This window comes from Maylandia zebra, linkage group LG20, assembly GCF_041146795.1.
Source record: "Maylandia zebra isolate NMK-2024a linkage group LG20, Mzebra_GT3a, whole genome shotgun sequence".
Taxonomy (NCBI): Eukaryota; Metazoa; Chordata; class Actinopteri; order Cichliformes; family Cichlidae; genus Maylandia; species Maylandia zebra.
The window spans coordinates 24943883-24968282 of record NC_135186.1 but is presented as its reverse complement, the minus strand read 5'-3'; the positions used below and the strand labels follow the sequence as shown (position 1 = coordinate 24968282).

At 40.8% G+C, this 24400-nt stretch overlaps 1 protein-coding gene across 4 annotated transcripts in view; it reads left to right on the top strand.

Annotated features, from left to right (window-relative positions):
* Positions 1–18251, top strand: part of fgd (faciogenital dysplasia) — a 52190-nt gene extending 33939 nt beyond the window's left edge. For 3 of the 4 annotated variants that reach the window (XM_004546150.3, XM_012917844.4, XM_076878130.1), the window contains exons 3-19: positions 790–991; positions 1259–1871; positions 4826–4915; positions 6843–6979; positions 7781–7937; positions 8118–8256; positions 10003–10061; positions 10567–10713; positions 10811–10903; positions 11011–11090; positions 12273–12303; positions 12911–13012; positions 13490–13543; positions 14285–14386; positions 14511–14636; positions 15453–15593; positions 16681–18251. In XM_004546150.3, the coding sequence (XP_004546207.3) occupies positions 790–991; positions 1259–1871; positions 4826–4915; positions 6843–6979; positions 7781–7937; positions 8118–8256; positions 10003–10061; positions 10567–10713; positions 10811–10903; positions 11011–11090; positions 12273–12303; positions 12911–13012; positions 13490–13543; positions 14285–14386; positions 14511–14636; positions 15453–15593; positions 16681–16926 (2519 nt within the window). In that variant the 3' untranslated portion in view covers positions 16927–18251. The remainder of the gene's footprint in view (positions 1–789; positions 992–1258; positions 1872–4825; positions 4916–6842; positions 6980–7780; positions 7938–8117; positions 8257–10002; positions 10062–10566; positions 10714–10810; positions 10904–11010; positions 11091–12272; positions 12304–12910; positions 13013–13489; positions 13544–14284; positions 14387–14510; positions 14637–15452; positions 15594–16680) is intronic. The other variant, XM_076878131.1, reaches the window with a different exon arrangement.
* The last annotated feature ends 6149 nt before the right edge of the window (positions 18252–24400 follow it).

Here is a 24400-nt window from a genome sequence, read left to right as displayed (position 1 = left end):
CTGTTTGTTGGTGATGCTGTATCCTCTGTTTCCCACTCATACATAAAATGCTTACTCCTTACTTTTATTTAACATACTCAATATTGGCTGAAAAAGAAGTATATAAAGTAAAGTTGTTGCCTTTCTGATGAACTGATGAAACTGAAACATCTTTATATGTTATCATCCTCAGGAGACAGCTCACCGCACATAAACACATGCACTGTTACTACTGCATAAAGAAAAGTCTGCTCCTTTCTAATCAGCAGTGGCCCACACAGATGGAGGAAGTGCTGAAATTAACAACTGTAACATATCAGCACATTTCCTGGTTTCTGACAAAAATGCTTCCTAAAATGAAATGTATGAAAAAAAATTCAGATATGTCAGTAAAGTTGGCCTATAATGTAAGTGTTTATTAAGTGTAGCATATATTTTTAAGAGAGCACTGTCATTTTTGCACTTGCTTTTTTTTCCTTCTTCTTTTCTCATCTTTCTTGAGCCACAATGGCTTACGCACATGCTCTCAGCATCCTGTTCAGAAATAAGGAAGTTGCAGATCGCTGACGCTCAGAGTTGATTTCGTCCTGCCCCACTGCGCTGCTACGTTTCTCTGTCTCTTCTGACTTTTTTTTTTTGTATTTTCTGTGTTTTATCTCAAGTTTTTACTAAGTGAACCAGCGACACAGCTATGGAGGTTTTCTCCCTTGGATTTATTCCTGTTACCTGATTGCTTTTGTTCTTGTCTGGAGCCTCATGCTTCTCTTTTGCTCTGCTTTTCTTGTTTTGTCTGGACTCGCGCATCTGTAGTGCCCCCTAAACCTGCGCACCTGCTCGCCCTTGGGCAAGACAAGAAACCTAAGAGGATCCCACCGGCACCCTCCAGGCCTCTGCCAGCACCCCCTCTTCCACCTAAACCAAAGCCTACGCTAACCCCTCCTGGCCAGGGAGCACAGCCGCAGAGAGAGGCACAGAAAGTTGGGCTGCTGATTGAGAGGTTTGAAAATTCAAGGTAAGCTGAGAAATGTAGACTGTTGGCTTTAGACTGAGACCGGTTAGTTTGGCAGATTTATCGTTTGTCTTCTAAAAGAAGTTTCAGGTTAGCCTTTTTTTTTTTTTGTAGCAGTTTAAGATGTGGGCTGGTTTTTCAGTGAGACGTAGATACAAGGAAACAAGAAATTAAAGTTTTGCTGTGCAGCCCCAAGTATTGATCCTTGATGTAATACACATCTGTAAAGGTGATGTGATACTAAGTTTTTCTTTGTTTTTATTTTTCCAGGGTCCCCATCCTTGGGGTGCTTCCACGCTCACAGCTGCAGCTGTGTCTGAGAATGGACAGTGCACCAGATATCACTTCCTGCAGCCAGGACACCACGGCAAAGGTTGCAGGAGACTCCTTCCCTGTGGATAAACCTGCGCTTGGCAACTTTGAACGGACTGACGACGAGACTGATCTCTCGCGTCTGGCTTCCATGCGCATCGACGGCACCGGTGATCCTGTGATGGATAGCTGTGCTGTGAATGACATCACACAGAACGATGGCTGCCTCAATGACGTGGGGCGGGATGAAGGTTCATCCCACAAACTTCTGGACAATCCGGACTCCTCAGAGCAGAACGGGAAGATTCCCAACCGGGACAGTGGCATTGACAGCCCGTCGTGCACCGTGGAAGGGGAGGTGTTCCCTAATGAGGATGTCATTGACGAGGAGGATAATTACGACAGCGTCACTGAGACAGAGAGTGTGTCCTGCTGCGTTACACTGGACAACAAGCGAGACTCAACGCAGGATGAGGACAGTGACTTAGATGAGGGGAGCAGTGGGGAGATACACTCTCTGACAGACACACAGATCGGGTATCTCACAGATACACACTCGGAGGCGCAGAAAGTGAGTACCTCCCTCGCTCACCATCAGCAGGTCATAAACACACGTACCAAAGACCGTAACTTTAAGTCTGAATACAGACACCGGCTCGCTACAGCCTCCACCGTTCAGTTCAGGTGATGTGTGGTAATTTTGAGGAATTCTGATAGCTTGTTGAAATCGAAGCACACGTCCCACGAGTTTAAAAGCTTCATCTCAGCCTGCCGTTCGTGTAATGGAAAAAAGTAGCGTGTGTCTATAATTATCTGAGCCTCGGTGAACACTTTCAAAGAATACTTCTGCATGAAACGTTAGATGCTATTACAGCCTCAGTTTGCCAGTCACAAATGACTTGAGCTGTAGCTAAAAGGGACTCTTGTGTTACATATTTAAAAAAAAAGCTGAATAGCTGCCCAAGAGCAGTAACAAAAGCATGTTTTGATTGCCAGATCAAAGACTGCACAGACAGAGTGTTCCTACAGTTGATCTAAAATTTCAGCTTTCTCCTCTTCTTCACTTGTGTCCCAGTACAGTATCGATTGTAAACAACACAGGTACCTCAGATAGTTCTCATACCCTTCCTTGTGGTCTAAATGTGTGGTCAGTGCTTCCTGTTCTATCCAGCAGCTTGTGAAAGTATCATAGTACAACAGTATCACAGACATGAAATATACTAATATTGGAAAAGAAGAAGTGATCGTGAAGGTGATGACAGACGAAGCTGTCCAATGACTCCTACTCGGGCTAAGTCCAGAAATGTTAGACATTAGGAACCGATAGGAGTGTTTTAAGACAGTAGATTTATGTGGCATTGCACTCATGAATGTCAGCAGTAGTTGTTCCCCTCAGCTGTTGTCAGTACTGTAAAACATGAACTATCTGCCCACACCCGCAGCCTTTTGGGGAAAAGGTATCTGTGCTCTTCAGCGCTTCCTGATCCCAGCATCGCTGTGCAGAGGAAGGGTGTGTTGATCTATGTGTGTGCATGTGTGGTTGTTAGCCTTTCTGTGTCTACATGAATGTGTCTTAACAGCACAGCTGACATGCTGATGGCTCTATAATGACAACCTTTTGACAGAGGATGTGGTTTTTTTTAGTGATGTGAGGTGCAAGAGTGACTGAAAACAAGTTCTGCTGACTTTGTGTGCCCTCTTCTTTGCACACAATGAAAACTGAGTTTCACTTTTGTTCACATAGTAATATTTGGCATTGTTAGATTTCCTTACAAAGCATAATCTCTGGTGAGTTTTCCCCTGCCATCTGTGCCAGGGTAAGAGTACAGAGGAGTGACATATTAATGGAAAAACCCAAGCTGAATTATCTTAGTGAGATCTTAGGTCATCAAAACAACTTCAGTGCACACTGGTATTGATTCTCCATGTCTCTGGAGCTCAGCTGGAAGGATGGAGCTGCTCTGATGGTGACTGTGAAGGACATACCACATGTGCAACATCATTTTTATACTAACCGATTCAGTATTCCTTCCTGCTTTATGAGTAGGAGTATTTTCATCCATCAGCGAGAACAAAGCTTTAAGATCCCTTTACTGCAGGGTCAAGGTTTCAGGTTTTTTTGCACAGTCACAATCTGGGAGGCAAAAAACGACTCCCCATAGCACAAATTCTATAATTTTTACATCAAGACTTGGTTAAGCTCAGGTTTGGGTTCGGCTTAAATGAATGTGATGCTGCTTGTTTTAATTTGAAGACAGCTATTGCAAAACCCGCATTGTCGCAATAGGCTAAGTGTTTTGTGACCTCAGTGTGTGTTGAACCAGTGATACAAGGATGAACTACTGCAGTGTTTTTATGTCATTTCATCTCATCAAGTCAAAGCGAAAGAGAGAGGAAACCGGGCTCTTCAATTTCACCACAGCAGCTATTAGCACATCTCATAATTTACTGCTGTTGAACTAAACCAGTGACTAAAATAACACATTCTGAATGTCAGTTTACAGTAATCTGCTGCAGACGCTGCTGATAGTTGCCTCAGCCACAAGCATAAATATTTTGGGCTTTTACATAAGTCCAAGATCCCCTTCAGACACTTCTGTTTTTCCTACAAGCATTGCTGCTACTTCTCATCAAGCCAGCCATGAGCTCTATCTGTTGATGCTTCAAAGGCTGTAGGGGTGCTGCAACAGCTCCAGCAGGAACTGGGTGTGAGGTGGGTTACACCCTCACCGGTCATCACAGGGGTGACACATGGTGAGACAAACACGGGGTTTGAGTTTCCGTATCGCCTAGTAGTGTTTTGAACGTTGGGACGTAAGCGGCAGTGATGTGACAAAATAATCGTGTATGTACATGTCGCGAATTGATACTAAAGGTGAGCACAAAGGATGTTTCTCCCTTTACCACATGGATGTGAAAATGGAATCCTAGTGTCACACTCACGTGAGGTTAAACTTTAAATGAAGAAGTAACACAGATATTTGAATTTTAAGGAACTCAATAATTGGTCTCTCTCTGCCACACAGTTTGGTTATAAAGCCGATGCACGTGTTTGTGTGCTAAAAAGAGAGCAGCTATCCCATGTTAGTGGTTTCATACAAAAAGCACAGTGAATAACTGCGGGGTAAAAAAGGGTAAGAATGAATAAATAAATACAACTATATATTACGAATGTTGTTTAGTGTTTACAGAAAGTGTAACATAAAGGTTATTCAGGTAGGAAGTAGTAACAGTGGTTACTTTAACACTGAATAAAAATGCTTCTCTGGCAGTAGCTGTGCAGTGTAACCTGTTGGGTGGCTGTGGTGAATTATATCACATTATATTGCAAAGATCAATATAGATAATGATCTTTGAACGTATGTTTTTGTCACATTATTATTTATAACTTAAAGCACAAGGTGTCAGCTTTCTTTCACCTCTGACTACTGTCTGAAAACTTCTCAAATATGGTGGAGTTGGCGTGTATGTTTGTCTTCTTTTGCCTTAGATGTAATCTTTTGCTGCTTTTCTGTTTCCCCTCAGTGCTCAGAAGCTCAGAAACTCCTGAATATTGCCAAAGAGCTTCTCCAAACTGAAGAGGCCTACGTGAAACGACTCAATCTCCTCGACCAGGTAATGCTTTCCTTTCGTATGTGTCTCTTTATCTGTTACTGGCTTTGTGCGAGGTTTTTCTTGTATCCGGTTCAATTTTCTGTTGCCTAGTAGTGCTAGTGTTGCTAGCGATTGAGATTACAGCTAATCTGGATTAATGCTGGGATTGAGATCCACTATACACCAACCCTCTGCTGGCTTGATTACTTAGAGCGCTCTAAGTGCTATCTTGTAAGATGTAATGCACCTCTGTTTGTGTGCATGTGGACTATATTTATGAATGTCCAACATAAAGAGTGCTTCGTCACCGCAAGCCTGAGTGTGCATCGTGTGTGTGTTTGTTAAAGGAGGCACGTAGGTTGTCGTGTGTTGCAAACCACGCAGTGATCTATATTTCTGTCTAAATTCTGTGAACAGAGCGTGTGTTTCCTGACCCTTGGCTCTATTTATGACTAGACAGCTATTTTTTGATATAGCTGTCTACCCTTGGTCGTTTAAAAAAATCATATTTTGTATCTACCAGTGAATATAGTTTGTGTTCTTTCAGAGAAAACATTTAGAACTTCAGAAGAGACTTTTGATAAATCGCGCTGTTAAAAAAAAAAAAAAGATGTGAACTCAGTGATCTTACTTACTTAATTGACTTCTGCCCAGCTTCTAATTTTACAAGGTTATTTTCTAGATTAATCTATTGGACAATCTCCTCTATAAAATAAGCCTTTGTGCCAGTTTGCACTGGCCAATCTAAAACCCAGAGATGTTCTATATTAACGTAACTTAAAATAATGAAGTGAAAGGACCTCAGGAACACAAAATACTTTGCTGATGTTCAGTCGCAAACCAGTCATTGCGGCTCTTAATTTTTATCACCCAGTTAGACCTCACACTCTTGGCTTCTTTGTGTATCTGCAGTTTTTTCTCTACCTGCAGCGTGGTGTCGCATCTATGACGAGTGCTCACTGCCAGTGGTTAAGTCGCCTTCCTCTTTGTTGAGCTCATGTGGTAGAGTTGACGATCTCTGCCCTATCACAGAGCAGCTATGGTTTATTTGTTACTGAAGGCAGAACGCTTTTATGGTTAACTTCCTGTTTTTGTCTTACAACTTTCACATGAAACTTGTTTCCGTGGATACATCAGTGCATACCGGTTACTGCGATTGTCAAGGAAGCAAAACTGGATGCAGTGATTTGGACTTTATTACAAGCGTCATGGCGAATGATGTGCTCGATTATTAAGCTGAACCTGCACATAAAGAATCTGTCGCTGATGCTCCCCCAGTGAAATCAGTCGATCTGTAATAGTGCTTAATTGGACAGAAACATTTTTAAGCCAACAGTATTGATAGTCAATTATTGATTCGTCAGTCATTGAGTGTCACATTTCCACAAAGTTTAAAAACACACAAGAGAATAAGCGCAATATAGATATCCTGAGATTTTGCATGCAGTTGCCTGCTGGCACTCCCACATCAACTTCACTTCTCAAACCTGGAAGTTTACAGCGCGTGTCTATGTACAACCAACAGTCAACCTCCCCAACCTTTGAATACTACATTCCTCATCATGCATTCTATGACATCATTCATTAGACCTTTTGTTCCTTATTTCTTCTTCTTCCTTCCTTCCTTCTACATACTAAACATTTAAATACCCACAAACCCACCGCATTAATAGCCGTTTACCTTGGCCTACTAAATCATCTTCAGCGAGTTGGTGCTCCAGGCGTGAAAAAGCATCAGTAAAGTTTAGATTATATAGTGTAGTTTATCTGGTTTTTAGCAGATCTGCAGAAAAGTAATCTTAGCTTGATGTCATTCACACTTAGATATACATATGACAACACGGACATTTTTCTGCCTGAGCTTACATACCTGTTACTTAAACAGAGCCGAGCTGAGTCGAGTTGTGTTCTTAGCGTGAGTTTTTATATACAAATATCTTCTCTGCAGGTATTTTGCACAAAGCTCACCGAGGCTGGAATCCCTCAGGACGTCATTACTGGGATCTTCTCCAACATCTCTTCTATCTACTGCTTTCACGATAAGTTCCTGCTCCCTGAGCTCAAGACACGGATTACTGATGAATGGTGAGGACTAAACACTCGGCATTTCGGTGGCTTTCCTTAAGTATCGGTGTGAAGAGATGAGCCGTTGGGGGTCATTATTGTCAGGTTTTCAGCGGTGTCTGATTTTAGCTTGTGTGTATTTATGTGTCTCATAAAGACTTACAGGTTGAGGGTATTTTTTTTCTCCTTTTTTCCCACAATAAGCAGGAAATCTGCTTCCAGTCTGTGATATTATGCCAACATCAGCCACCCTTGGTAGATAATGACTCCTCTGGAGACCTGTCACATAATGGCTCCCCTCACATTAACTCATTAAAATTTATTGGCTGAAATAAACTTGAAAAAAACAAACAAAACAAAGGACATCAAGTCAGAAAAGTGCACCTTAGGAAGAAAATTCATAAGGAGGATTAATTTCTGTAATGCCCCAATAAAATTCTTGAGATTACTCTCATTAGTTATGAGCCTTTGTTTGTGTCTCTTTATGAGTGATGTAATTGCCCCCAGTATTATAGTATTTATGCTTGTGCAGCCTCTCTTGGTTCTAACATGGATCTGTGAAATGAATCTGCTAAAGCAACCCTTTAATTACCTCCTCCCTGCTTTAGTAGGAAACTGTGTGATCTTTTTCCCAATAGGCTTTGGGAATTTTCCCTCAAAGCTGCAACTTGATGTATTTGCATCTGTAGAGCTGTCTATACATTTGCATGAAGAAGTAACTAATCTGCATTTAATTAAAACACTGCAACAATCTTTTGATATAAACCTTGGCGTGGAAATTTGTTTTGGAATCATCCGTTTGTTTGCATGTTCTTGCTTTAGGGAAAACAAACCACGCATCGGAGACATCCTCCAGAAACTGGCTCCATTCATGAAGATGTATGGAGAGTATGTGAAGAATTTTGACCGGGCCATGGACTTGGTCAACACCTGGACGCAGCGATCGTCACAATTTAAGAGTGTCGTTCAGAATATACAGGTTTCTCTCTGCTCCTTTTTTTTCTGTTTTTACATTTTTTCAACAGCATGTATTGGAAAAGAACATCCAATCACACATATCTAAAGATTATTTGGGTTTTATATAGTTTTGTCAGGAATTTTGGGAGTTTTAGCCAAAATTTAACAAGTTAAAGTTTTGTTTTTTTGTTTCAACCAACAGAAACAGGATGTGTGTGGGAATCTGACGTTGCAGCACCACATGTTAGAGCCAGTCCAAAGGATTCCTCGCTATGAGCTCTTGCTCAAAGACTACCTGAAGAAGTTGCCCGATGATGCTCTCGACAGAAAAGATGCTGAAAGTGAGTTGCCGGGGTTCAGGGGGTTGGGAAGCTCATCATGTAACCGGAAGGTTACCGGTTCGATCCCCTGCTCTGTCTGTCTTGGTCGTTGTGTCCCTGGCAGCCTCGCTTCTGTCAGTCTGCTCCAGGGCAGCTGTGGCTACAACTGTAGCTGCCTCCATCAGTGTGTGAATGTGAGAGTGAATGAATAGTGGAATTGTAAAGTGCTTTGAGGGTCTCGAAAAGCGCTGTATAAATGCAAACCATTATTATTGCTGCTGACTCGCACGTTTACGCTTCACGACTGATAAACTCCAGGTCACAGAGAAATCCACCCAGCTGTGTCTTTGCTTTCCTCAGTAATCTAAAGCTTCATGTAAAACACATTTTAAAGATGCGCTTGTTGTATGAAATACGCCACCCATTGATGAGTATTCAGCTCAAGGCAGACACAGTTTAACTTTACTCAGAAATATGGATTCAGAACAGAAGAATAAATAAATAACACAAGAAAGTACCATTCAGCTAAAGCCCATGAAATCATTAAAGGTCACTAGGGAAAAAAACGAAAAGAACATGAGCAGATTAAACAAAAAAAAGTGCAGATAAAGCAAAAATATGTCCTGTCCAGTTCATACAGCAGTGAACACTTGGGAGTTATTCGACTCCATAACTGTACAAGGACAGGAGGGAAGGTGAGAGGAACTGGCCAGTATCTGTTTTCACAGCAAATGTCTTCTTTTCCCTCGACTGTCGACTGCACAAACTGCAAAACCACTCGACTGATCAAAAGGAGCCAAAATTCACTTCACCTTGTGGTAAATGTGAAAACAAGCTGTTTGAGACCACGGGCGCTCTGAAGACATCCCTCTGTGTTTTTCTAGTTTTACTCTGCGCAGCTAAAACCCACTTATGGCGCAGAATGAATATCTTAGTGTTATCACAGTTTTAGAATTACGAAGTGTTGCACTTAATTTCCGTCATATTGAACACTATTGCGTTACATATGTAGGGTTAGATTAGGATAAAACTATGGAGGGGGTTTTTTGCTATAATTTATCAACACTGTGATGATTTGTACACTTTAAGTGTTTGATGGTCTTCTGAGATGATCGGTATACGTGTATAGCAAAAAAAAGTCCTTGTACAAAATAACCAGATCTTATATGATGACAATCATTAGAATAACTAGTTAAATGAATGTGTTATGAAGCTAAAGGTAGGACATAGGCCTCCTACGTCTCTGCATAGATGTTAGTATGATACCACAATACTTCACAAAGGTCAGAGTGCTCCTCATGCTGTTTCAACTACAGCCTGGCAGAAACCGATTACATATATTACATTATCTCATGTCCTCCTACATCCCTGTATCCATTTACCTAATCCCTAACGTCACCACACGGCGTTGTTTGGAGTCTGTGGAAAGGTTTCTCTCATCCTCTCCAGCTGAACAGCAATTTATCACAGTTGTTTTGGCCTCATTTCCCCCGCCTGTGTGTCTCTTCTGTTTATGTAGGTTATGATTAAGATGGCTGACTCAGGTACTCGCAGGCATTAGTACTAGACTCTTGACTGGCTGGAAGCCAGCCTAGAACACACTGTGTGGTTAATGTTAAGAGTATGTGTTTTTTTAAGGTGGTAGTACTGGAACAGCCGCGCAATTGTGTTTGTTAGAGATTTATATCAGTTTCTCTGATAGTCTTAGCATATTAATAAGATGATTTGTTTTTATTAATTCTTGTTACTCACGTATGTGTATTACAGAAGCACTGGAGCTCATTTCTACCGCAGCTAACCACTCCAATGCAGCAATCAGGAAAATGGTAAGGCTTTGCTCGATGCTCTGAGTCATTCTTTTATTTTTATGTTTTTGCTATCTTCTCTTCTATGCATCAACTCTTTCCAGTACTCTACCACTTGGCTGATTAGGAACTAGATAATGTGTTGCCCAATAAGAGAGTAGCTGATGTGGTACAGTCAGTCAGCAGCATTGCATTGGTACAGACAGGAAGCTGCTGTTTCCTGCCTTCTTGTTCATAGCTCGCGGAAGTCTGACTGACTTTTTTAACACCCAACCTCCTCGTATTTTTCCTCTGTCTTGTCGTGATGTCTTTCATGTTCTTTAAACAGCTCAAGCAGACACATGCATCTGTGAATCAATAAAGAATTGTAATATATACTTTCCACCTTGCTGAAAAAGAATGAGTAAGAACTGTATGTGATAACAATATATTACCCTTTAAATGTTTGTGCTGAGCTCCATCTATCCTCTCGCTGTCGAGTATCTTCTCAGCTTTTCTGCTTCCTCCTGTTGCTCTGTGTTTTTAGGAAAAGATGCACAAACTGTTGGAGGTTTATGAGAGGCTTGGAGGAGAGGAGGACATAGTTAACCCAGCCAATGAGCTCATAAAAGAAGGACATATCAAGAAGATGTCAGCCAAAAACGGGACAGCGCAAGACCGATACCTCTATTTGGTGAGATCCCTGTTAAGTTTGACAAATATCAAATAAAGGAAGATTTTTATTTGATCTGTCCTCTTCATCAACTTCATTATTTCTGTCTCTGATCTAGTTCAACAATATGGTGCTATACTGTGTGCCTAAACTCCGACTTATGGGGCAGAAGTTCAGTGTCAGAGAGAGGATTGACATTGCTGGCATGGAGGTATAATGTTGCTTTTCAGCCTATTCTCTAGCTTTTGTTTTTTTCTCCCGTGACTGTTCACTTGTTGCACCAACTGCAAGTGGCATTCTTCTGCTTTTTGACCCCAGGTGCAGGAGAATGTGAAGCAGAACCTTCCTCACACGTTTGCCATCATCGGTAAGCGACGTTCGCTGGAGCTGCAAGCCAGGTAAATATATGCGAAACAGCCTCAGAGCCACATAATATTAAACAAAAATGAAGATGTTATTCTGTAAATAAAGCACTTCATATGGTTTTAGAATGCAAAACTGTGTTATTATTACTTACATGAGTAACAAGTCTCAAAAATATAATCTTTCAACCAATCAAAATCAATAGCTGCTGATGTTAAAGGAAAAATCCAGTGTTTTTAGCCTAGGCACCATTTTCTCCTCTATTGGGATTTAAATTGTTAATAAATACAAAAAAGTCTGGAACGGATCAAATGTTAAACAAGAATGTTACAACCATCAACCGCAAAATGGATCAAATGTAATCCCATCGCAGTTGTCCATTTCAGAATGGTACACTGTGATTTTGTTGTTACTCAGTCATAATTTCACTTAAGCAGAATTACTTAAACCAATAATGTCATCCACTCTGTCTGCAGCAGTTCTTGTCCGACTTCAAAGTGCACTTTTATCGATGTATGATTTCTTCTCCTATTTGATTAATAGTCATCCTGATCAAAATGGTTTTTATGGCCCAAAAAGGTTTTTATTATCATCCATATGTAGCAAAAAAGCCACAACATAAGCACGCCACTGTCCCCAGAGGTTTGTTTCTGAAAACCTTGCAGGGATTGTATTGCAATTGGATAACCAGAAACTAGCTTGCAGTTACCTTGCCTTTTGATAACTGATCTTTTTATAGGCTAAACTAGACTTTTGAGACATATACATGTTAAATACACATCTTTCTCTGCTGGGATCATTTGCATACTGTTTTAGTCACTTATCTAACCCTATCAGTGGGTTAGGCTTACATACCAGCATTTACCTTTAACACTTTTCTTTGATTTTGAAGAAAAACAACAGACTTAGCTGGTTAGCTTGTGGCCAGCTAACTCTGACTGCTAACTTATCATTAGCCTTAATGTGACTGTAACTAAAATTATTTGTATTTTTCTTTACAAGTATTTAAATTAGCCAGTGAACAAAACTCTTTTGGGAACTTAGCTTATTATTATTTAATGCCCTATTTACTTGTTATTTTCTCATGTTTCCACTCTTTGGGGCTCTGTGTGCACAATGAATTGCGCTTATTTGGGAATATTTATTCAGTCATTGTGATGGCCTGAATTTTCTAGTCGGGTGAAATCATCGAATCATATTTTGCTTTAACTTTACAGGACGGCTGAGGAGAAGGAAGACTGGATTCAGGTAAATTTCACCCACTTGAAGTAGAACACTTGCATGCATATGAAACTGTCTGTGCCTCTCATGTACCTGCAGCATTTTTGGTCTGTGCCTTTGGTCGTTGTGTTTTATTAAAGAAGAATTAGAAGAGATTTCCTCTACAAACTCATGCAGTGTTTGGGAATTATGTTCTCTAATAAAGCCCCTCATTATTGCTCATTTAGCCTATTACAGCAGAGTAAAGCTGATTAATACATCTTGCAGGCTGTAACAGGGAATGGGCAACTGGAGAAACTGCAGAGGGTTTTTTTTCAGTATGTGAAGATTAAGGAGGGGCTTTGGTACCACTCCAAAAGTTTACAGACAGTGGAAAGCAAAAAGAAGCAAAGGTTTTCGCACACTACTAGCCAACTAGTTATCTTGAGACTCCAGCATTAGGACCGTGATACTTTTTAAGCTCTGATGTCATTGCCGCTGTCACTTGTTTGAAGCACAGTCAGGGTAGTCAGCATACCACACATGCTTTCTTTGTTCTTCAGTTAGGCAGGAGAAAGAAAGACGGCTTTCCTCCTTCCCTCTTTCAACTCATAATTATTCCTCCTCTTTCCTGTAAATCTCTTCTGACTCTCAGGTTATCCAGGCCACGATTGAACGACACAAACAAAACAGCAAGACGTTCAAAGCCTTCAACAGCTCCTTCTCCCGGGAAGACGACCATGTGCCGGAGTCACCGGTCAGTCTCACTCCGCCTTCATCAGGCACTTCATTGATCAGTCAGTCGGTCATCCTTGGCAATGAATCATGGGAGACTAGTGGTACACCAAACAAGCTTGTCATAGTCTGGCCTTTGTCTGCCTGAATAGCTCTCCTTCTATGGATGTGGTAGTATCATACAGACAATACGCTCACTTAACCTTCCTGTCATGTTCGGGTACATACAGCTCTCGCCATTTCCGCGTGTAGAGTCTGCAAGTCTCCTCTCACAGAGATCTCTTATGACCTAATAGGGAAAGCCCAACTCAAAGTATATACAAAACTATCATAGATGTGCTTTGACCCACTTTGAGTTGGCCTTAGCTGGACCCAAGCCAAATGTAGTGACACGAGCCAGAGGACCAGATTCAGAAGGTCCAGACTGACACCTAGTGGTAGAGATGGCTGACTGCAAGGTTAAACTACTGTTGCTCACTGTGCATGTCCTCCTCCTCAGGGTTTCTGGTCGAACACATCCATCGACTCTGATGGCGAAAGACTACAAGAAAGGGTAAGATGCTCTTACAGAAAAGTAACACAGTCCTGATCCCTCTATGAGCTCCTGAGTGTGCTGCATAGCTCATTCCTGTAAGAAGCCAGAGAGAGAGAAAAGTAGTTGCCTCTTATTCAGGACATTGTCGATGGTTGTCTAGTGAATGCAAAAGGGAGTGAGACTGACTTTGGGCAGACTCCAAGAGGATGAGTCAAACAAAGTCAAACACTAGTTCCAGTGAACAATGTTTTTTTGTCGTTTTTAGAGTAAAACTACATTTCCAAAAAGGCAACAAGCGTCTCTGAGCTTTAGTAAATTCATGTTTACTAAAAGGGAAAATTAGTCGAAGAATGTCCTTAAAGAAATGCTGCTAGATATAACAATAGTCTCGTTAGCTGTGTTTGTTTTTCAAAGTGTTTTTTGTTATGCTAAAGCATACATTACAGTTAGGCTGAGCAAATGTGATGATGCTAATCTCAAAAATCAAAAGTTTTTCTGTTATCTATACAAACAGGGAGAGATTTATTTTACTCCTCATCCCACATATGTAGTATCTATAACAACAATCTGTGTGGATATTTTCGTGTGTCTGAGTGGGTGTATGCCCCCTATCTTTGTTAATAGAAGGGAGAAAAGGGAGACAGAAAGCCAAACAAACACGGGATGTAGCAGGACAAGCTGTCAGACATTCCTTTTGCTTCGCCTGTGCTGAAACTGAGCAGGCTGAAGGCCTTTACACACAATCCTTTTTTTTTCCAGAAGAGTTCCAAGAAAAAGGAGAAGGAGAAGCAGACATGTAAAGGCTGCAGCGAGAGCTTCAATTTCACCAAGCGCAAACATCACTGCAAGTCCTGCGGAGCGGTGAGCACAGATGGAACGAGACAAATTTGGGCGTTGTTTTTGGTGGGATGGAGAGAAAAGTGGTGGAACAAGTGGAAATTTTAGACAAATAACTGTCTGCTGTTCGCTCTCTGTCCTTCTGCAGGCCATCTGTGCAAAGTGTTCAAAGATGGACAACAAAACGAGCCGAGTGTGTCCTGAATGTTTCGAAGCCAGCCTCAGCATAGAGAACCTTGGTACTGGTGAACACAGAAGAAAAACTGCACCTGAGGTTAGAACAAAAAAATACAGACACACACATAATGAATAATAGTTTTTTTGCTGCATTTGCTCATGCCAATAGGTTATTGCTCAGTGTTGGCAGGAGCCACACTGTGCTGCTGGCAACAAAGAGTAGAAAGCGCTGCAGTGCCTTTTTACTCCTGTACTGTTGTCTTTAAGTTACTGTGCTGTATGCACACACCGCTACACACGTTGCACACGTACATGTGCAAAGACATTCACACTGAAAGATCAGCTAATCCCTTTTTGATGACTAATATGATAATGAGATCTCGGCTTAAGGCGAATCTGTCGTCTCTGCTGACTCCGCAGTCTGGCGGCTTCAGGTGTCTGTATCCCTGTCCCACTGTCCGTCTGTGGATAGATGTACAGTCGGATGGAGTATTTGCACCTTAAAGCTGACAGGACATTAACCACTTATAGCGATGACGAAACTGTGAAACAGTATTGTGATTCAGGTTCATTCCCTCTCGTGTCTCTGTTGAAGGATCCCAGTGGGGAATCATCTGTAGTGAGATTAGTCACCACATGAGGGAGCTGTAGGCTGTACTAAGGTTAGACAAGGGGCAGCAGAAGCTTTAACACCTGTCCCTGTACAAATCTCACTGTGTCCTACATTGCTGTTACGTAAGGATGAACAGTAGAAGAACTGCACTGTCATTCCTCATCAGATTAAGTGTCCAAAATATAATAAATACGTCTTTTACACGTGTTTTTTAAAGCGCATCTTTTTCTGTTTAGTTCAATAATTAGCTCAGTAGTAAAATGAGGAAGTCCTTGATGATTGGTCTCGTGTGTGTTTCAGAGACAGGTTTCTCTAACGGCAGAGAACTGCCTGTTGTGTGGCCACCTCCAAGTACAGGAGAAAGGGAAGAGCTGGATGAAAATGTGGGTTGCTGTGACCAAGGCTGAGCCACTGGTGCTGTACTTACAAAGCAGCGGACAGGTAGGAGTTGGATACAGTCAACATGCTTTGAATTATAAAAAAATATTTGATTAACTTTTCTTTTCCCCCTCGTTAGAAATAATTTTGCACATTTTTCATAGATAGGCATCGTATAAATAGAGGACAGTAAATTGCAAAAGTTCATCTACATAGACACATAACCTGAGTGCTTTAGTCACGTCCTATATATCTGCTAATCCTCCTGCTACGCCCATCTGGCTATATATCCTGTCTCCTTCCTCGGATTGGAGCGGGACATCTGCAGAGTGTAGCACCAGGATATATCACTGACTGTGTGCAAGTCAAATCTGTCCAATCCTGCATGTGCCAGGCTGTCCCTGTCACTGTCTGTGCTGTGTAGATTTGGGCCAGGGGATTTGGTTATCCTGAATCTGACCTCAGGTATAACTGCTGTCAGATGTGCAAGTGGGTGTTAGTTGGCGCTGAAGTAGATGAAGTCTCTCAGCTCTCAGAGTTGCTGCAGTTCCTTGAAATCTTGGCTGTGGGTGGAGCAATAAATCTCCTTATAACATCCCAATGAGATGTGTAAAACAAGTGGTGTACATGACTGCTTTGAAAAAGATTACCCAAGCATTCTATCTCTGTACACATCATCCATGTCCATATATTTATATATTGTTTAAAAATAATTAACTGAGATAATTCAGTTCAGATGTTAAATTTTTTTTTTTAAGTTTAAGGATTTGCTGTAAAATGTTCTTTTTTTGTCATTCATAATGGCAGAGAAGGAGTCAGCCTGTTAAAGCCTTCCAGGGTTTCATTTCCAAGACTAATATCCCAATCTGACCGCAGAAAGCGGCCATTCCAAAGATTAGGATTAATAGGAGTTGGATGAGCATTTCCTGATTATACAGAAAGAAAAAGGGGGAAGGGAGAGAGGAGGGCTGGGTTTACTGTACATGCCTGTTGGAAAATTTTACAGCTGAAGAGACAAGCTGTCATTTTCATTATTTCTAGTATGGTTCGCTTACCTCAAAGGAAGGCTTGCCCAAGAGAAACCAACTTTGAAATACAATTTTTCTCTGACTGACATGTTTTATATTCATTTTTTACGATTTTTTTGCAGGACTCAAGGGGGTCGCGGCCAGTACCTCTCCCTGGGTTTGAGGTGAGCCCAGCACCTTCTGCAGCTGCTGAGAAAACGGAGGTCAAACACATAATCCGGCTCAGCAACACTCAGCAAACTTTGCTCTTAAGTGCCCAAGATGAAGAACTTCAGGCCAAGTGGGTGGACTTCCTCTCCAAAGCTGCCCGTGGAGAAGCTTCCGCTGAGGCATCGACGAGCCTGACTGAACACAGGAAGAGCCAGTAGTGGACACGTTGGAGACACGGGACTCCCCAACTCTCCTCCCTCCCTCTCCTGTGTATAGAGCACACATTACTTGAAATCACTTTACCTTGGCACTTTTTTATTTTTCCTTATTTTTTCTCTTTATAAAGACCACTGAGTCCTTTGCCACTTCAAACTTATCTTTCTTACCACACAGCTACTTTTTTTCCCCTCTCTCCATCCTTATGTATTTCCCAAACACGCACCCACACACAAGTAAGGACTATCCTACCAAGCAACCAATGCCACTGGTTAGTACATTTTATTTCTCAGTGTTTTTAACAGCTTTGAAGAACCTTGATTTGTAATATAGCTGAAAAAAACATGTTTTTTTTTAAAGATGAAGTTCCTTGTATATCATTCAATAGTGTTGTGAAGCATTAACATTTATACCTCTGTCTTTCCATTTGTTCGGACGTGTGTGTGTGTGTGTGTATGTATGTATGTATGCGTGTCTTTGAGCGTGAGTCCCTTCCAGTGTTTATTAAGTATTGAATGTTAGTGTAAGGACCCATGTCACCTCTCTATTGTCTCCAGCAGTGGTGGGTTATTGGGTATTGTACAATATGTATACTATAGTGTGATGTAAGGAAAAAAAAGAAAAAAATAGACATTTTAACTTAAAAGGCACAGAAATGTGTACATTTGTGGCTGGCCACCTGATGCTCCCACTGTCTTACAGACCCTTTCGTCTCTTATGCATTGGTAAAATTCCCTCTCCGTCATTATCGTGGGACTCTGTGACCTTTAATCTCAGCCTGAGTGACCACATTTCACTTCTCTTATCTTCGTGACTCGTCTAGATGAAAGAGTAGTTACAGGGCTTCAGTTCTGACACTGTGCTGCAGGTTCAGTGTCTCAATAACTCCACTTGTACACGTACTAAATAAACCCTTTATGTGTAGGTCTCTCTTTCTCAACACTGCAACCATTTGCCTGCTTCTCTCCCTTTTTGGTGATGTGATGAAAACCAAGTACTGTACTGTAAAACTGTTTCTTCTGCCTTGTCCCCCGTACCCCGCTCCTATCAGCACCAGCCTTTAAGCAAAAGTAGCAAAAAAAAAAAAAGAAAAGAAAAGAAAAGCAACATCGGATCTCTTTCTGCATGTAAACTCTCTCATATTTATGTACCTTGCTATGAAATCTTGCCCTTGCCCCTCTTTTTATGCTCCAGAATTTGTTCTTGTAGTACTGTAAGTAAGCAGAGTCAGCATTGAGTGTTTTAAAAACATGGTTTGTGCACAGTGGAAAAGCATCATCAATAAACAGACGTGGTTAATTCACCACACTGTCCAGTAAGATATTAATGTCCTGAGTATTGTGTTATTTCTTTTTTAAAAAGGGGGGAGAAAAAAACATATATGAAAAACATATGTTTACAAATGTTACCAATAACACACGAATATCACACAAAATACTGCTAGCACATACACTTTCTGGCCACTTTATTATGTACTCTGTTTAAGTGGTTGTTAACACAAATGTCTATCAGCCAATTACATGTGAGCAACTCAATGCACTGATTTAAGTAGAAATGGTCTAGATAATCTGCTGAAGTTCAACCTGGTTTAATCTGATTTTGAACGTGGTGTGATTGCTGGTCCCAGATGGGCTGGTCAATGTAGGAACTGCTGATCTCCTGGGATCTTTGTTTTTCTACAAAACTGTCTCTAAGGTTTACAGAGAATGGTCCAAAACAAAAGAGACAATATCTAGTCAGCTGCAGTTCTCTGAGGAAAGAAGCCCTCGTGATGCTAGAAGGCAAAAGAAAATGTCCAGACAGAAGCTGTCCAGACAGAAGCTGAAAGGAAACCAATAGTAACTTAGATAACCACTTGTTACAATCAAGATATACAGAAGAGCATCTCTGAAGGCGCAACACCTTGAACCTTTGGCTGCTTGGGCTACAGCGGCAGAGGACCAGACTGGGTGCCACTCCTCTCAGATAAGTAATAAGAAAGAGAAACTAAGGCTACAGTTTGCATGGGGTCACCAAAATTGGAAAGTAAAAGACTGTAACCACTTCTAGTATGATGAGTCGTGATTACGACTGCAACATTTGGACGGTAAGGGTCAGAATTTGGTGTAAAAAAAACATGAAAGCATGAATCTATCCCGTCTTTTTTCAAAGATGCTGCAGATTATGCTGCTAGTGATGCTGTAATGGAGTGGAAGTTCTTTTCTTGCTACACTTTGGGCCCCTTAGTACAAATTTGGCATTATTTAAACGCCACAGCCTACTTCTCCATGTCCATTCCTTTATAACCACAGCGTATTCATCTTGTTATAACTGCTTCCAACAAGATCTCAAAATAATCTCAAACTGTCAGTGAGTTCACTGTATTTAACTAGCCTCCAGAGTCACCATGTAAGTCCTGTAGGGTACCTCTGGGATGTGGTGGGACAGGAGATTTACATCATAGATGTGAATCAACTGTGTGGTGCTATCATGTCAATATGACCCAAGATCTCAGAGCAATGTTTTTAGCACCTTGATGAAAGAGTTTAGGATTTCTAGTGGCAAAGAAAGCTCCAACCCTTACAGTCTTACAGCCTTACAGTCTATTGTGATTGCTTTGAATTTCCTTGTTGGCACAGAGTTATTGTGAGCGTTTCCATTTGGATTCAGACTGTTAAACAAGACACATCTCTGTCATTTGGTGGAACAAAAGCCTCTATCCACATGAATTCAAGCACACCACATAAAAACCCCAGTTTGCCTGCTGTGTGCAGTAATATACTCAGTTGTCAGCATGATAACAGCACTTAACTTCTCTTTACTGTAGCATCTTCTCACTTTGGAAAGCTATCCAAGTACCTTAGAGTCATCTTATTACTTTTGTTTCAAATTGATAGAAAAAAAAATAAAAGATCTACAGACAAGTAGACTGCACTTTTTTGCCCACAAGTGCCGCCTGCTTGTATCAGTTGGCAAGTTTAGTAGCCAGAACTACCTTAATCTTTCAAAAGGATCTGAAAACATTCCTCGGATGTCTGCATATCGTGTTCTATTGCATCCCAAAGGATCAACGTTTGATTGAGATCTGGTGAACATCGAGGCCATTTGAGTCCAGTGAACTCATTGTCATGTTCACGAATCAGCTTTGCGACGATTTGAGCTGGCGCATTATACTGCTGCAAGATCTGAAGATGGATACACTGTGGTAATTATGGGATGAACATGGTCTGCAACAAAACCCAGGTAGGCTGTGGCATTTAAATAATCCTCATTTGGCACTAAAGGGCCCAAAGTGTGCCAAGAACATATTCCCACCCACAGCCTGAACTGATGCTATACAAAGCCAGATGGACCTATGGTTTAATGTTGTTTATACCAAATTCTGACAGCAGAAATTAAAAATCATCAGACTCATCAGAGCAGGCAATATTTTCCCAGTCTACTATTGTCTAATTTTCCTGTTCTTTTCTGCATTCAGAGATGACCTTCTGCACACCTTGGTTGTAATGAATGGTTATCTGGGTTACTGCTGCCTTCCAATCATTCTCTTCTGAACTCTAGCATCAACAAGACAATCAGAGAACTCTGTAAACTCTTCAGATGCTTGTGTGGGATTAACCCACACAGATCTGCGGTCTCTCAATACTCAGATATGCTTGTTTTGCATTCAGGTTCACTTCATTTAGAGCAGAAACAACAACATGAGTGACCTTGAAGAGACATAAGCTGCACACATTTGTGCATGTGGCACAAATGATTCAAGTTATTTCAAATAATACCATGTACCTTTTCCTACTTCAGACAGGTGAGCTGTCACAGTGCAAGTTACAGTTTACAAGCTCAAGTCATTTCTTTGATCTTTTATTGCTCCACCACAGCTGTTGGGAATTTTTTTTTAACTGTTTCCAAATTCTGATCCCTTTAATTTTATGTCACGTCTGAGTTTTTAATAGCAGGTATTTTTTGTCATTTGCAGCTGTGAGATTATTGTGTCTGGTTATGTCCTTGTAACTATGCATAAGGTGTACCCTCTCTAATAATTATAGTAATAACAAAAATATAACCTAGAAGCAAAAGATAAAACGATTTATTTCGCTGCAAGTTGGTGTAGATCAGTTAAACGTGTACAGAGTGATCATTGTTTGAGTATCAGCACACAGATTATTGTCATTTATCTGGTTTAATGGTTGACTTCGCTCTTAATAAGAAGTATGCAGGGAGTTAGAACTTTTCAGCATCTGCAAGTTATACTTTTTCTGTTTGTTTATGTCTGCCTCAAAAGTGCAAAGAGCAAAATCAAAGGGATATGGGAAAATCTAACTTTCTGAAAGAGCGGGGTGCTTCGACTGCATGTGATTTCAACTCTCAGATGTGTGTGTGTGTGTGTGTGTGTGTGTGTGTGTGTGTGTGTGTGTGTGTGTGTGTGTGTGTGTGTGTAAAAGAAGGCGTGGAACGAGCGTAGAAAAGCTGTTGCAGCTGCCTTTGTGCATTTTTCTACATCTTGATTTGATTCAGTTTTAACCTTCCTCCCCCCTCTTTTTTGTCTCTATTTTGAAGCCACCACACTAGTTCCAGCGTTTCTTATAAGCATAAATTTATTGATGTGCGCATTCACAAAAAACGGCGAGAGGACAGGTATTGATATGAGGGTATGAACCATAACTTCTTTATTTAGCAAGTCAACACTAGGTGTCAAAATGATTAATTTGAAGGCTGGCTTCTCTGTAGAGCCGTGAGCTGTGGTGCAAAGATAGAGAGCAAAATGCTGACTGCTCCTTCTGTCATAGTTTTACATGCTGTACATCTAGAACAGACCGGAGCAGGGTGGGTACTGAGTGTGCTGCAGGACGGAGACCATGCTGAGATAAGCTCTCATCATCCCTCCAGAGGCCTCTCTCCTGCTCTGTGTGTTGTTTTTCTTTCCAGCTAAACTTTTTGTTCTTTGAAAACCTATTTTAACTGCTCTTTTCTCAGCTATACAATGTGAGGTTATGGCTGATTACAGCCTAAGTTTGATTCAATTTGTTTGTGGATGACAAACCACCCTAATTGACAATTGACTTTTTTTTTTTTCTGTTTCCTTCTCGCACTTCTTTATCTGCGTTGGCCAGAAACAGCTGACTCTGCCAAGGTTGTAGTGGAACTTTAACATGTCGAATTGACCTCTAACAGAAGCCCCAAGGCTTCTCTTAATGGCTCTATTCATCAAGGGCACAGACCTCTTTGAATGAACACAAAAGACAAGGTTGGTTGATCGGAGCCATTGTTGCTGTATAAAAGTATAAAAACGAAATGTAATAGTTGAGAGCAAATAGAAGCTGAACATTTCAAAGAGAGACTTTTTTTTTTCAAGGTTTCAGGTTGTGACCACAGATTTTTGAGGTTTGTTCCTCTTCCATCACAGCTGAAGAGAATGAATTTAATGGGAAAGCTGTTATACGCCACTGGAGCGTAAGCCTCTTACCAGCTGTTTGTGTGAGTGTGCATGAGCATGTGTGTGAACATGCATCTGCGTGGCCCAAAAACATTTGCATGTTGTACCATCAAACCTCTGAATGCACGCTCCTTCTGAACCAGCTATTTGGGGAAAGAACAACAAGAACAAATTAACACCTGCTTTTCACATAGAAATGATGACATGTCTCAATTCTCTTTACTTCTCTTTTCTTTTTTCTCCTCTTCTCTTTTTAGCAGAGGTGGTAGCATCGTCAAATGTGATTGATCAGCATGTGTTTCCAACACTTTAGTCCAAAATCTATGAGAATGATTCTTATTTTTCATAATTTAATTAGTTTTGTTTTGTATTTGGAGCCTGTGTGAAGAGCAGATGACCATATGTGTCACATTGGGAAACATCTTGTTAAAATGTGATTTGTTAGCAAAGCTCTAAAATTAGAGTACATATATATAAAGTATGTAAGAACGTTATCGGCGTTATCATCCACCTGATGATTGTTTGTGCAGTACTCACTCTCGTTTCACTTTGTGATTTAAATACTACATTTTGTTCATCATCCACTTTCTAACTGTGTTTGTCTGCCATCTGAGCTTGTAGGGTATAGTAGGTTTTCAGGGCTTTCAAGCCGAAGCATTTACCTGCTGCAAGCAAAAATAACACAGTGAGTTGTGAGAGTGAATGAAAAAAAAGTGAAGTTGCAGACAGTGCATCTCAATAATAAGCACAAACTTGCTAAGCCAGCAACAGATTCAGGTGTTGATGCTCAGTAGGTCCATAACTCCAACCCCTTCAACTCTACATAGAGAAATTGTTTCCATATTGTTATTTGATTTATTGCTACTGTAAATATAGCAGTTGCAGCCATAGTTTCAGCCAATGACAGACGATGCATCACTAGCTGTACTGCCGGACTTCAGTTTGGCATGCTAAACTAGCGACTGTACTGTGGTAACATCTTTGGATTTCACGAATATGTAGGCGCATCTGTTGGTGTCATATTCAAACTTTACAGTAATATGGGGGGGGGGGGGGGGGGGGGGGGGGGGGGGGAGCCAAATTTCTCTGTCTTTGATTTCTATTTTCCACTCAAATCATTCTGTATTCTATTTTGATTGTATCTTGATAAGGTTAGGGTAAGACTGAGCCTCGACACACCCATGTTTTGCAACATGCTGCACTGTACCATCCATCGCTCTCTGCAGTGCCACCCACGTACAATGCAAATACTGAAACTTTCTTCTATCTGAAGTAAAGGAAGTAGACAGCTCTCAGTTCCCGTAAAGGAAATGGTTGCAACTGTTGCAAGAAACTTTATGTGCACTTTTGCTTTACTCCAGTTTCGTTGCTTGTGTCCATATTTTGGTCTTTCTTTAATAAAGTCACTTGATGCATGCTGGACATTTTTTTAACAACCAGCCAGACAAATAATCTTCTGGAAGTTTGATGTTGTTAAAGTAGAATCTCATAACCATTAGTCTTGACCTGAGCACAACACACCCTGGCATCCTCTCTGAATTAAAAATCCAGGTGTCCTGAGGAAATGACCTGCTTTTAATCAACGAAACTGAAATGACGCAAGGTTCGTGATAAGGATTGAAGAGACCTTCATAATAGTAACAGTACATCACCTAACATCTTTCTTTGTGTTATTCACACCCTGAGTGGAGGTGGGTGATAAAAGGAATCTGTTCAGATTTAAAAGCACTGGAGAGGGTTAGTCATCCTACTATTATAGTTTAATTAGAAGCCATTAAATGGATTTGATGATAAAAATTTGAGTTCTATTCAAGTGAATAACCAGAATAGCCTCAGAGTAACTGCATGATCTATAGTGTTCCATTATAAGGCACCATAACTCATAGTACTGTTCAAAAGACTTGAGACACTCTTAGTTTCTTTATATTTTGCTTCCAAGGAGAAAAAGGTGTTTCGTCTAATAGTTCTCCAGGTTTTTTCAAGGTCATTCTGAGTTTTTCTTTGGACAGGGGCTACTTTTTCACTCATTTATTGTTGTTTTTTGTTTGTTTGTTTGTTTGTTT